Here is a 13,548-nt window from a genome sequence, read left to right as displayed (position 1 = left end):
TGGGGTACGATATTATTACTCTGGACACTACTTTCGTCTGTTACTATCTACACAAAGCTGTACAGTATTGCAAGCGAGCCACTCTAGTGGTGATCGGTGATCTTCACCTTGTACGTCGATTTCCACACCTCGAACAGACAGATCGTCGAATGGAACCGGTAGAAGATGGCGAGCGGCATCGAGACGTGCGTTATCACCGTCCAGGCCCAGGTACCGAAGAAGTCGAGATGCGACGGCCGGAAGCTGGCCCGTCCCTTGATCAGCGTGTTGATGAACCACATCGCCATGTTGGCGACCAGCAGGAACGTAACAATCTCCCTGCCCGGTTTCGTCCGGTTTTGCTGTGCGCCGCGACATTTGCGCCACACCGCATTCAGTATGAACAGCGTCTGGATCGAGGTCTGTATCAGGCTGAACAGTTCCGCCACCAGGCCCTCCCGAGCACCCGGCACACCCTGCCTCATCGAGAAGTAGCTGCCGACGATGCTGAACATACCGTACACGTATACGCCGGTTTGGGCCAACACCAGCAGCGTACAGTCGAGACTGATCGATCCACTGTGGTGATCGTTCTTCTTCCGCTGGTACTTCAGGTCGCGCATCTTCAACATGGCGACCACCACCGCAACCGCGGTCAGCGCGTACATGAGCGTTTCCGCGATCGTCACCTCCTGGATCGCGAAGTACTCGTACCCCGGCTCGTCGTACAGGACGAAGTACATTATCAGGCAGATGATCGTGAACACCGTCAGCAGGATCCCGCCAAACATGCCCCGGTGGGCACGGGAACAGTCAACGGAGAAGTGGTGCGCACTCTTGGAACCGGCCCCGGTCTGCACCTTGATCGAGCTGCGGCGCGTCCGATCAATTTCCGCAATCGTTTTCACCTTCTTCCACATCTCGTACAGGATCACAGCACAGATGAGCGAGTACTCGATCGTGCAGGGGAAGAGAAAGGGCGACACGTTTTGCACGAGAGACCCCATAATGTTGGTGCGTTGGCAGTCGACGTACTCGGCAGATTCGGCACCGGTAGCCCGTCGGACCAGCGTGTGATTGAGTGCGGCATCCAGCAATTCTTCCGATGATTCGGGGCTCTCAGTAGTGCTGGAGACACTGACGCTGGTGGTCGATGTGACGATAGCCGCAGCTATTGCTGTATGCGTATCAGATGCATCTCCTGCAGGGTAGGTAAGCGAGCTACATTATAGTCTACCCAGGTGTCTTGGTTGTCCAACAAAACTGTTTTCTACCTACCTTTGTGATGCGTCGTATGGGCGAGATGGTGAATCTCGTGCTTTGTCTCCTCCACCAACACGTACAACCACTCGCAGAGGTTGGTGGCGACCATGTGCATTAGGCCGAACCGCGCGAACACCTTATGCCGGGCCATATCCAGATCGGACGTGTTGAGAAAGATGAACTGCATCTGCACCAGGGACAGCAGCATCCGGGCCGCTGGAGTCAATGCAATGAAGATGCTGGAACAACCGGGCGATGCATTCAGCTCGAAGTACTGTCCGAACTCCAGACCGGAGTACACCATCGTACCGATGCCGAACGCGATGGCACCGACCCGCAGATAGAAGCTGCCAAAGTGTGGTATGCGTTTTTTCATCGAACCGCTGCTGGTGCTTGTTTTCTCATCTACAGTTGGGGTGACAGGCGGACAGGGTGTTAGGTGTGTTTGCATATGCACTTCTCAAGCATTCGCTGTCCTGCGGTGCCGTACTTACGATAGCTTTTGATTAGCGTTAGCACTGCACGTCGCCGCATATTGGAGGCGTACACGAAGATTACAAACGCGATGCTGACGGTGTAGAGAAACAGGTAGAACCCCTGGTAAACATTGGCCGGTATCTGGGAGGAGAGGATCTCGGTGACGGGGAGTGCGATTCCCAGAATGACGATGATCTTCGCGTACAGAGCGGACAGTGCTGTACTGAGTGCGTCGCTGCGATTGAAAGGGGATTAGGCGGTATAGTTGAGGAGTGTCTTCTGGCAGCTGAATGTGCTTAAGATACTTACTCGCCAAATCGTCTGTTCTTGCGGCGCGACTCTAGCGCCTGCTCGCTCAGCGGTCCGCTCAATGGTGGCAGCTGGCTTAGCGACACCTTGCTGCCCATGTTCGACTCCAGGTCGTTGTTTTGATGACGCCGGCCCGGCAACCATGCCAGCGAACCCCGCCGGATAGCGGCCATCAGCGATGGTTTCGTCGGTCCGATACCGTGCCCGTCAGGCGCCACCGAGGACCGGCGCCGACCGGATGTGTACGTTTCACCAGCACCATTGCGGCGCGACTCCAGATCCTCCGGTATCTGATCCAGCATCGTGCTGGACCCATGGTGGTTGTGATGGTGGTTATACTTTGCCGGCATCGCCTTCGCGTTGCTCAGTATCGAGCCGCCCGATTTGCTTAGCAGCTGTATCCCGCTGTCTTGCTCGTAATCACCCTTCGGCAGTGACAGGTATTGGCTGTCCCTCGCAAAACTTACCGGCGGCTGTGCATCGTCTTCGTTGCGCGTGTCGTCAATCTCCTCGTCAACGGTGGCAGTAGTGCCGCCGAGCGATGCTAGCTCACTCTCTAACTGTTCGCTGCCGGTTGTGAAAGGAGACAACAAAGAGCAAAGTAATTGAAAACTGATTATCTAGTCCGATAACGCCGAGATCGATTCAGATGAGGCGAGTTGATCGATTGTGTCTTTGTTTGTCCCAAGGTTGATTAGGTTGGAGCAGAATTTCGCAAAACGTGACCCATCCGGAGGAGGATCACCTGCACCATGATTGAGTCAGAAATCGATTAGGCGTCTTATCTGGAGCCCGCTTCTGTGTGGCGCACACTATAAAGAGGTTATCGCGCGTATGCTACCGGTAATTGGACGCTTGTGGTTGCGCAATACAGTGGCCCTAATCTGTCCAAACCGGTTCGGGGGAATTCGGTCTATCGAATGGTCCAGAATACTGCCATAGGCAGGTACACTAGATCACCAGTGCAGGAGAAAGTCTTTTATCGAGACCTTCTGACGCTTCTCTCTTTCTTACACGCGATGTTATCACTAGTTCTGCGTACTCCACCAACACGCACACAGCAGAACGGGGAGCTCGATTTTTTTTTACAAGGCACACAACACCACCAGGGCAGGTGAAAGTCTTTTATCGAGACGTTCTGACGCTTCTCTCTTTCGCTTCTTCTCACCTTCGTGGCGCGATGTTATCAGTCGTGGTTCGTATTCCACAACACGTACCACTCCCGTACCTTTGCTTCCAGCAGCAGAACTAGCTTAGTTGTACTTTGTCCGTCACGCGTTTGATGGATTGGTGGACGGCTTTCAATCGGTTGTTGCACACGATTGTATCTGGCCTATATTGTGGGAATGACGTCCAACACCGGGCGGTAGCACGAGACCTGACACTGCCGGTTAAAGACGTCCGCGTGTTGACCGTGTAGAACATTAACTGAACACCGATAGGTGCTTGACGGGCCCGCAAAACAATCGAATCCGGAGCATTGGAAATTGGAACGTTATCAGGGCCAACAACAACAACGACAGCCCGCGATCCAAGCAAAAGCAACAAAACCCCAATCGATACAATCCGAGGCGCGGGGGTAGTGGCACCCGATTGCAAACCCCCCTTTTGTCCCACCAAAGATAACCTGCGGGGGTGGTGTGGTGGTACGGTGGTAATAATTTTGCAGCAGGTTAAGTGGCAGCAGCAATCAGTTTGGCAAACATTCGCAAAATGGCAGACGACTCGTTAGCACCGTTAAGGAAGGAGTGCGGAGGGAGGGGAAGCAAGAGGTGAGAGGGAGAGGAAGAAGATGCAAATTGTGTGCCGTACTAAGGTGTGATCCGCAAAAAAAAAGTCATCACGTTGCCGGTGAGTGACACTCGTTGCTTGTTAGTAGGCGGATAGTTCAGTGTCATGGCGTCCCGTTCTGTTCTGTATTGACTCAAACAAAAAAAATGAAGCACAACCGTTTGGTACAGCTTTGATTTGATCGTGGTGCGGCTGGGTGAGTGTGCGAAGGATAATGCTAATGGTTGTTTGCGCGTCGATCAGCTAAAGCATTCGCGCCTTATCGACGCTAATCGATCGGTAATTCTAGTGCGGGCAGTTACCTCTTTGCGATCGAGGCCCGTTCGGTGCGGTCGAGCCTGAGACCCGGCCGTACCAGCGGCTTGGCGAACGGGCCGTCCACCGGCAGCTCGCCAACGATCATGGTGGGTTGATTTAGACGGCTGGCGTCACCCTCGTGGCCCTCTTCACAACCCCGAATGGTTGCCCTCCCTTCCCCCTCCCCGCAAACAGTCACCACCAACCCGCTAGTCACTCGTGACCATGATTCACTTCGCGTTCTTACTGTGTTTACTGTATGCGAACCAGCCCCTGCACGTGCGCCGGCGAGGGCGTTGCGTACACGCGTGAGTGCAATTATGTCTCACTGCTCACTCTCTGGCTGGCCCGTTTCGCTTTCTCTTTCACACACACACACGCACCGTAACCGTTTTATCGTGCCGAAAAAGGGATGAAGGGAAGGTTTGGTGATGTGCAAAATGCGCCCTGCGACGCGCAACTAAGTGCGCGTATCGCACTCACACGGTCTTTTATACAGAGGTGAACTACCCTTGTGCACCGTTTACACCCCCCTCCCTCCCCGGGGCCTGCCCCATTCCGCCATCTTGGCATCTTGCGAATGAGTTAGACAATTAGCGACCCGCGACTGCGATTTATGCCCCATTCAGTTTTGTTCTAGTTATTATTGTTATTATTTTTGTGTTTTTTTTTATCGTTGGATGTCCCTAGCCACACACACACACAGACGCGCGAAGCGTGACGGTCCTTAAATGTCATCTTAAACGCTCAATTTGCTTGCTACGGCGTTTCGTTCCAGAATATTGGAGACTTCAATGCCTGCGGTAACGGTGTCTGCCAGGCAGACGTGTGAAGAATGCCCTGTTGAATTGCGTTTGCGTCGAGCAATGTTAGCTGTGGATGTTTTGCAATATTGGGAACTTTGGAGGAATGTTTGGTAATGAAATCTTGGAACACGGGCTACTGGTGGTTACTGAACTCCTGACCTTGTCCCTATTGGAATGCAATCACTTTTACGAGCAAGAGGTTTATACACGACGCAAGTACTTCAGGTTTTGCAAGATATCCACCGCAAAACACCCTGTTAGAAGCTATTGCCTTAGAATTGCAAGTACTCGATGAGTTCCATTGATGTAGGAAGATCTTTTTAGTGAGTACACCGATGAAACGGTCAAGAGTTGTGAGGTTCTCCAATTCTGCAGGTTATAAAAGAATCGACACGAAGTCACCCACATGACACTTGTCCGGATCACTTGCAAAGCCCATAAAAAATGTCGCTTGCCGAGTTACCTCAGCTCGGAGATTACATAAAAAAACCCCCCGAGGACACTGTTTGAAACAACAACAAAAAACCTGGTTCTGTTGACATCTCCCGTGCAAGCCGTAATGCAGGTGACGAAACACGAAGTTTTTTGGGGGGTGGAAGGGGGAGGTAATCGAATTGCAATTGCGACGTCCGATAAGCGGGTACATTCAATAAGGGTTGCAATTGCACGTCGAAGGGGCAACAATCGGATGTCTATCAGGGACCGAACGTGCGTTATCGTCCGCTGCGATGATCCCTTATCCCCGGCCGGGTTCGCCCCTATCTGCCCGCCCATCCCAACCCACCCATACCTGAAGGAGACGGAGTTCTTCTTGAGCAGCTTGCCCGTGCTGCCACCGCCGCTCGGCAGAATGTTGCTGGACATGGCGCGGTCCGCGAGGTGAAAGATGGCCTTTTTTTGGGGTGGGTGGGCAGGAGGGTGTTGCTGCAATGTTGATTGACCGCGGGTTGATGGGGGAAATGTCGGGTAACCGAACCGGTTTTGCAGACACCGCTGCACACCAGTGCTCGGGGCGGGAGGGACAAACACCAAAACCGCCACCGTAATGTGAGGTGCGTGAACAGGAACTCGGCCAGAACTTGTCACCGCTTTTATCTAGCAAGAACTGATGCGTGAGACACCGTGCTAATAGATAACAGGGGGACCACTCTCACTCATCGCAGACACACACACAGGTATAGGCACGCACACACAGAAACCGCACCAGGTGGGTAACCGCTATCTGTCCGTCCGGAGCACTGCCCGGGAGATGTTTCAATCAGCGAGTAAACCCAATCAATTTCACTAATTGAAAGCCACACAAGCGTTAGAGGGTGTTCTTATTAACGTTATCTAAGCGGGTCCGACACCGCAGCACGCTCCCCCTGGTGGTCAGTATACCGAGATGCGCCCTGACGCCGTCCAGTGGTGGAGTTCCGGTGGTGTGGCAGTGGCTAGTGGGGCGCTGTAATTTAGGCTGCTACCAGGCTGTGTATAATGATGGTATGGGGCTCGCAACACCTCCAGCAGCAAAGGCGTCATCAAGCGAGCGCGTGCGACATTGGACGTTCGTGGTTTATTGCAGCGCTTCTTCTTGGTGGTTATCTTCCCACGGCGAGGAGCAAACAAAAACAAAAAAACACAAAAACCGAGAACCCCACAGCGGTAGGTTCGTACCGGACGGAAAGCACTCAACGGAAAGGCGGAATGGACACGCGTCTAGTGTGACGATCGGATTCGACTGACACTTCGGGGGGAGCTACCGATCCTATCTCGTACCGGGTGGCTCTCGCATCCGTGAGCAATACGCGGCCAACACCAGCGCGGATGGTGAGATAAAAAAGAAGTCCACAGCAGTAAACGCAGATAGACCAACTGCGAGAAGTATCTCCCCCACCAACCCCCCCCAACCCCCACCACACTGTGGTTCAAAAACGAAACAAAAAAAGAAAAGACACGCGTGTACTACACCTTGGACGTACGGTGCGGCGATCTCGGTCTCGGCAAGCTCCATTTGGAGGTGTATGCGAATCAGACCTCTGGCATGTGGCGTGTCAGCCTGCAAGGGTGAGCGACGCATATCCGATGACTGTCATAGGTGCGAATAGGCACGGCAAATATAGCTCCACGATCTTCAATCTCCTCCAAAATGGGCTAGCGGAAGGAAGGGGTGAGGAGGGTGGTCTGGTGGGGGGTGGGAGGTCCATATCCCCAGCGTGACATTATGATCATGCGGGCCAGGTTTTTTGTCTGCCACTCTCTCGCTCGTCACACCGGCGAGAGAGTGAGAGATAGGAAGTGAATGGTCTCGTTCTTAATGCGGGGCGGAAAATGGCTCGGGCAAGATGTATTAGGGCACCACGGCGCATGAAGCGCATTGACAAGTCGTTCAAAGTTCAAGTTCAGCCAGGTACCGATCGGTTATCCCCCGCCATCGGTCGCGTGCCACCGCGGGGGGGGGAGTTAATTGGTGGGGAAGAATAAACTGGTTCTGCCCTATGCTGTGTGTGTCTGGCCGTATGGTAGGAGTACCACCATTCTAGTGCACGCGGGCTCTCTCATTGTCGTTCAACGGCCGGTGTCTGTTGCACCGCAGGCTCACGACCTCACGTGACGCCCTGGGCCGTTCGTCCGAATCATTGTGAGTCAGCTGAGCATTCGAGGTGGTGGGAAGGGAATTGAGCGGTGGCACTCCGACGCTTGTATTTTGGATGACGTCTGGGCCGCGTACGGTAAAGGTGGAGTGGGACCCCCAGCCCTAATATCGCCACGGAATGACGTCCGAGTAGTCGTCGCCATCGTTTAAAGTGTACCATAAACCAATAATCCATTATCAATCAATGCTGCGATAGGTGGGCTGTTCAACGGCCAATTCGGCCGAACCTCCCCCTCCGCCGTCCTCCAGCAGAAGTTCTTGAACCGGTCGCAGTAGCGTTGGCGGTCGCGGAGATCTGCGGATGGGAGGGCGGTGTCTGGCACTGCAAGATTGCCCACCAATTCTCACCAATCACTCCCAGCGCTTATCGGAAACAAAAAAAACGCACCTAGTCGAAGCAATCGCGGCAGGCAATCGCGAAATACTTTAAGCTCCTCGTAGTACGCTCGCTAAGCCGTCGGTGGTGTTGGTTGGCTTTCCGTACAGAAAGCTCAACCACCGGTTATTAAACTGTCCGGGTTTGGATTACACGAATGCGAGGCATTTTTCCCCTCCCCTAGCTGCACCCGGTGCACTCCCCCTCCCCCTTCCCTCCTGCAACCCTTCACGATACCACTCGATCATCGGCCAAGCGACAGCAAATCAGTGCTCGGCAATACTCCGGTGGGTGCTCACAACTAATTAACGATTACCGACATTAAGCCGCCAGCTCCGATTGTCTAGAGGACCCCCCCCCCATCATCCAGCCTCTCCAACTCCCCCAGTACCAAAGTAAGTCTTGAGTCGTCGGAGGAAACCGCCAAGAAATGACGTTTCAACCTGGCCCAGTCCAGTCCGGGTTCTGAAGTGCTGGATGATGTAGTTGGGCATTAACGCTTAAGAAGGTTGGTGCGGTGACTTATCGACGCCGGGTTAAGCCCTACTTCGCTGAGATTGACATTTATATTTCTCCCGTACTCCGATTGCGCTGTATCGATACCAGTTTGATTGATGATGGGAAGCTTAAACAGCAGCTTGTTGCTGTTTTTATTTCTTTCTCCCGACCATTACTCCGCGCTGCCTTGCGTTCGGGGCGGAAAGAGCACGAAACAGTGCGGGGGAATCGTGCAGGAATTTTGAGTTTGGCAAATATTGCTCATTTTATTGCCACTATTCGAACGATAGCGTGCCGTTTTTATTTACACTAGGGTGATGATTTTCCTTGTTTTTTGTTTTGTTTATTTACCGCTTACAGCACTAATTGGGTGATTGGGTGACTAATGATGTTTGCAGGTGGGCAATGACGATGCCGGCGTTGCTTGACGTGTGCCCGGATCGTCCACTGCCTTTACCGACCGCACCGACAGCTCTGTGACAGACGCTTGACATGCGGGGAATGGGAATCTTCAATTCTTCAGTCATTCGGGCACTCCCGCGCTGATAAGAGCTGACACTAATAGTGGTTGGGTGAATCTGATTGAAAGTCATGAAGCTGAACGAATCTTTGTTCCGAATCGAATGAATCTCCCAAGATGCATCAGTCCTCAGAGGTTCAGAAATCCTCAAAACATCATGTAACCATTGTAGATTCTCACGATGAAGCATGAATTTAGATTTGTTTTTATTCTTTTTGCTAAAAAAGAAAAATTTTTCAAGCACTCCGTTACATAAGTATTACAGACCTAGCATTTGAGTGTAACAGCTGATAGATAAAAATGATATTCTGCAATGTTGTACAGAAACCATTTTTTCCTATGGGGTTCACCACCCCCTAGAAAATGCTAAGAGTAGTTTACCTTTATAACAAAACAAAAAGAACGAAAAAAACCCTAAATTCATGTTTCCAAAGAAATTTATGAATCTTGGAGAAATCTTGAATCTCTGAGGATTCTGGAATCTTGGCGAAATCTTGAATCTCTGAGGATTCTTGTATCTGATGACTCTTGAATCTCTGAGGACTCTTGAATCTCTGATGACTCTTGAATCTCTGAGGACTCTTGAATCTCTGAGGACTCTGGAATCTCTGAGGACTCTTGAATCTCTGATGACTCTTTAATCTTTGAGAGTTCTTGAATCTATGAGGATGCTTGAATTTTTAAGAATTCTTGAATCTCTGAAGATCCTTAAATCTCTGAGGATGAACGAATCTTGTGGGATGGTTGAATCTCTGATGACTCTTGAATCTCTGAGGATTCTTGAATCTTTGAGAATTCACAAATCCCTGAGAATTCGGGAATCTGTTCAATAATCATGAATCAAAAGTGGATTTCTGATGACTGGAATGACTGATTCTTCTGGATTCTTCTGGATGATTCTGGAATGACTCCTCACTAAAGGTTTATATGCATGACTCCTTACTAAAGATTCATCAGGCACTACACAAAGACACTCATCTACCATGTCTCGTTGTAGCGTGCCTTGTAGCTGTTCTTCCAGATCTCGAACAGACAGATCGTCGAATGGAAGCGGTAAAAGATGGCGAGCGGCATCGAGATGTGCGCTATGATGGACCACGCGGCCGCCCCATAAAACCCCATCACGAGCGGCCGGAAGCTCGCGTTGCTCTTGACGAGCGAGTTCACCATCCAGGCGGCAAGGTTTGCCACCAGCAGGAAGGTGACAATCTCCCGGCCCGGCTTGGTGCGGTTTTGCCGGGCACCCTTGCACCGGCGCCACCAGGTGCTCAGCACGAACAGCGTCTGGAGGGACGTTTGGGCCAGGGCGAGCACCTCCGACAGTACGGCCCAGTGCAGCAGCTGACCGTGCGTGTGGTACGTGCCGATGATGGAGAAGACGCCGTAGATGTAGATGCCGGTCTGCGTGACGAGCAGCAGATGGCAATCGATCGGCAGGGCGGCTGGGTTGCCGACGCGCACCGAGCGCTGGGTGACGACCCGCAGATCGCGCATCCGCACCATCGCCGCCACCACCGCGCCGGTCGTTACCGAGTAGAGGGCGATCTCGTACACCACTATCTCCAGCGTGGCGGCATGCTGCAGATGCCGCTCCTTGCGCAGCACGAAGTACATGATGAGCACGATCAGCGTCAGCACGACCGTAACGATGCCCCCGAACAGTCCCCGCTGAGCGCTGGAGCAGTCGATCGAGAGTCGGTTGGCGGGCCGGCCGGTGAGCGCGCGGTCGGCCGGCGTCGGTTTGCGCGTCGGGTCCGTGGTGCGGTTCAGCGCGCTCCAGAGCTCGTACATCGTGAGCGCACAGATCAGCGAGTACTCGATGGTGCAGGGAAACAGGAACGGTGCGGCGTTCTGGACGAGCGTGCTCATGATGTTGGTGCTCCGGCACTGCGCGCCCGGCAGCTGTGGCTTTGATCCTGCTGCGAAATGAAAACCCAACCCAAACGATGTCCCAAACGATGTTGTGTGTTGGGGGGTGTTTTGGGTGGGGCGAAAGAAAGGGAAAGGGTGTGCGCCGGTGAACATCACTGTCATCAATCCCGGGTATCGAAGGTGGGCGGACGGGCATGGGGATGGGGGTGGGGGTGGGGGCTTTTCATACACGATGGGAAATTGAAGTTGTCAATCGAGGGTGTTATGCTGCAAGGTCCGCCCATTATCCTCCCAATATGCATATTATTATATACGTGTGCGTGTGCGTGTGTGCGTGTGCGTGTGTGGACATACCTGCAGCGATGGTGGTCACACTCCTCGCATGGTCGGTCCGGTTGGTCTGCAGGCTGTGGTCGAGGTGCACGATTTCATGCTTCGCCTCCTCGACCAGCACGTACAGCCACTCGCACACGTTCGACGCCAGCATGTGCATCAGACCGAAGCGGGAAACGAACGCGTGCCGATCCAGCCCGAAATCCTTCCCGGTCACGATGATGAACTGCATCTGGACCACGCACAGCAGCATGCGGACGGCGGGCATTAGGGCGACCAGGAAATTGCGACACCCATCGTCATCTGCGAGGTTTTTGGGGGGTGGGGAGTGGGGGAGTAGGGGAGGTGTGTGGTGCCAGAAAGACAAACGACCAGTAAAAGCCGGATCGATAATGATATGGCCGACAAGCTTTCAGCCGTGCGTTAAATCGCTTTTTAAACCTTCCCCCGGCAGAGGCGGATGCTTACCGTCCAGCTCGAAGTATTGGCCGAAATCTAGGGCAGAGTACACCAGACTGCCGATGCCGAACGCAATCGCACCGATGCGCAGATAGAACGAGCCGCTGTGGGAGTGTGCGGGCACCGGTGCAGCGGGCTTGACCGCTCCTTCGGCCCCGTCTGTGTGGAGGAGTTGGAGAGAGAGGAGCTCAGAGAGGCGTTACATTTGCCGGACACGGTGGTGTGGGGGGACTTGCCTGGACACTGCGCGAGGAAGTCGAGGTGGGCTTGGCGTCTCCAGCGTGCCACGTACAGGTAGGTGCAGAACAGGATGGAGACGCCGTGCAGGTAGAGATAGAACGGATGATGGAAGTTAGCCGGTGCGCCGCTGGCGACGAGCTCCGTCACCGGCAGCGTTACACCCATTATGATTAGAAGCTTGGCGTACAGTGCCGACAGTGCCGTGCCGAGATGATTCCTACCGTTGCAGAGCACGTCCCTGGTTAACGTCCCGCTAGCACTGACCCACCCGGTGACTTACCTCGCCAGGATGCGGTCTCGCTGCATCTTCCGATTTTCTCGCGTGAGCTCATCCGTCTTGGTCGACACCTCGGAGAACTTCCTGCTGAGGGACAGCTTGCTGCCGTGCTTGCGCAGCAGGTCGAGAAAGACGCGCTTCTGCGCACCGAAGCTGGACAGGCGCCGCCGCGGCTCGTACAGGCTCGGCGAGCGGGACCCGCTGCGGTTGGGGTTTTTCGCATACCGGTAACGCTCCACCAGCTCCACGCTGTCGAGCGTGCCGCGACGGCTCTGGAGCGGCGAGGCGCGCGCACTGGCCGCCGCCGAGCTGGCGGCGGAGATGTCCCGCTGGGGAGTTCCCCTCGCGTTCGGCATCGCACCGTCGTCCGGTGGTGGATGAACTCTGAGTTTGGAAGTTGGTTGGAGAAGGAGAGGAGGAATTAGAGTTGCTCGGTAAGGTTTGGAGGTGCACTGTTCGTCGGACTCAAAGGTCTCTCCTGGTTGAGGACTTCCACGCGAGGACTACACACCGTAGCTCCGGAACACGCATGACGCGTACGAGTTGGCGAAGGACTTGGTGCTGTGAAGCCACTTAGACGTTCAGCACCGGACGCGTGTGACGTTGGCAAAGGAAACTCGGTACGAGTTGCGCACTGTGACGACCTTGCGTCGGCAGACCACTGGACGAGCTCTGGACGTGCTCACTGTGCTCCGACGTTCAGCTCGGAACGCTAGCGACTGGCTGGTCCGGAAGTTTGCCGCCGGCAATGACGCCATTTCCCCTGAATCCCACCACACAAAGCCACCAAACAAAGAGCACACGAAAACTGGCAAGAAGCGGCTACGGATGCTGGGCAGGTTCGTGGGGACGGCGATCTAGCTAATGAGTCTCGAATGGCTGATCACGCGAAGGTATGCTAATTGGCTCGGCAAGCCAAACCGTTCGGTTCGGTGCGATCTGCAACGCCACCCTCCCATGACGCCGCAGAAGGGGTGGTCACCACTACCGCAACCACCAGTATGACGGACCACTATCGCTACTACGCCTCGTGCGGGGGAAGTAATGCTTATGAAGCGGCCTACCTTGACGTTGCTGCACCGGGCATGTCCGCGGGTGCCGCGTGTCTGGCAACGGGCTGCCTTGAAGGTAAGCGGGAGAACGAAAACAAAAACAACCCGGCGGCGCCGCAGCGAAACAAATCCGGCAGAAGCGTACTTCCAATCGGCGTCAACCATAAACATTAACTGACAGGCCGTGCGGCCGGTTTTCGCGCGATTTGGGCGACTTTTGTTTTTCCTTTTTTTTTGTTCGTTGTTTGTTTGGTGTGTGTCTCATGTTCGACGCGCGCGCGCGCGCTTAAAATGGGTCCAATAAATCCAACCTTCGGGAGGGTGGATGGAGCTAACTGCGTACTGCTGGGAGTTTGGAGCGACG

The 13,548-nt window shown here is 54.0% G+C and overlaps 2 protein-coding genes across 2 annotated transcripts; both read right to left on the bottom strand.

Moving 5' to 3' along the window:
* Positions 1-83: 83 nt before the first annotated feature.
* LOC128707043 (proton channel OtopLc-like) lies at positions 84-4,222 on the bottom strand. Its single transcript, XM_053801992.1, has 5 exons — positions 4,122-4,222; positions 2,029-2,595; positions 1,737-1,954; positions 1,258-1,647; positions 84-1,180 (listed from the first exon to the last, which is right to left on the bottom strand). The coding sequence occupies exons 1-5, from the start codon at positions 4,220-4,222 to the stop codon at positions 84-86; spliced, it is 2,373 nt and encodes a 790-aa protein (XP_053657967.1).
* Positions 4,223-9,929: 5,707 nt separating this feature from the next.
* Positions 9,930-13,219, bottom strand: LOC128712863 (proton channel OtopLc-like). Its single transcript, XM_053807733.1, has 6 exons — positions 13,197-13,219; positions 12,136-12,516; positions 11,852-12,072; positions 11,598-11,774; positions 11,199-11,459; positions 9,930-10,870 (listed from the first exon to the last, which is right to left on the bottom strand). Exons 1-6 carry the CDS (start codon positions 13,217-13,219, stop codon positions 9,930-9,932), a joined length of 2,004 nt encoding a protein of 667 aa, XP_053663708.1.
* Positions 13,220-13,548: the final 329 nt, after the last annotated feature.

The sequence above is a fragment of the Anopheles marshallii genome, chromosome X, assembly GCF_943734725.1.
Source record: "Anopheles marshallii chromosome X, idAnoMarsDA_429_01, whole genome shotgun sequence".
In the NCBI taxonomy this organism is placed as follows: Eukaryota; Metazoa; Arthropoda; class Insecta; order Diptera; family Culicidae; genus Anopheles; species Anopheles marshallii.
Note: the sequence above shows the minus strand (reverse complement) of the source record. Positions and strands in the feature narration are given on the sequence as shown.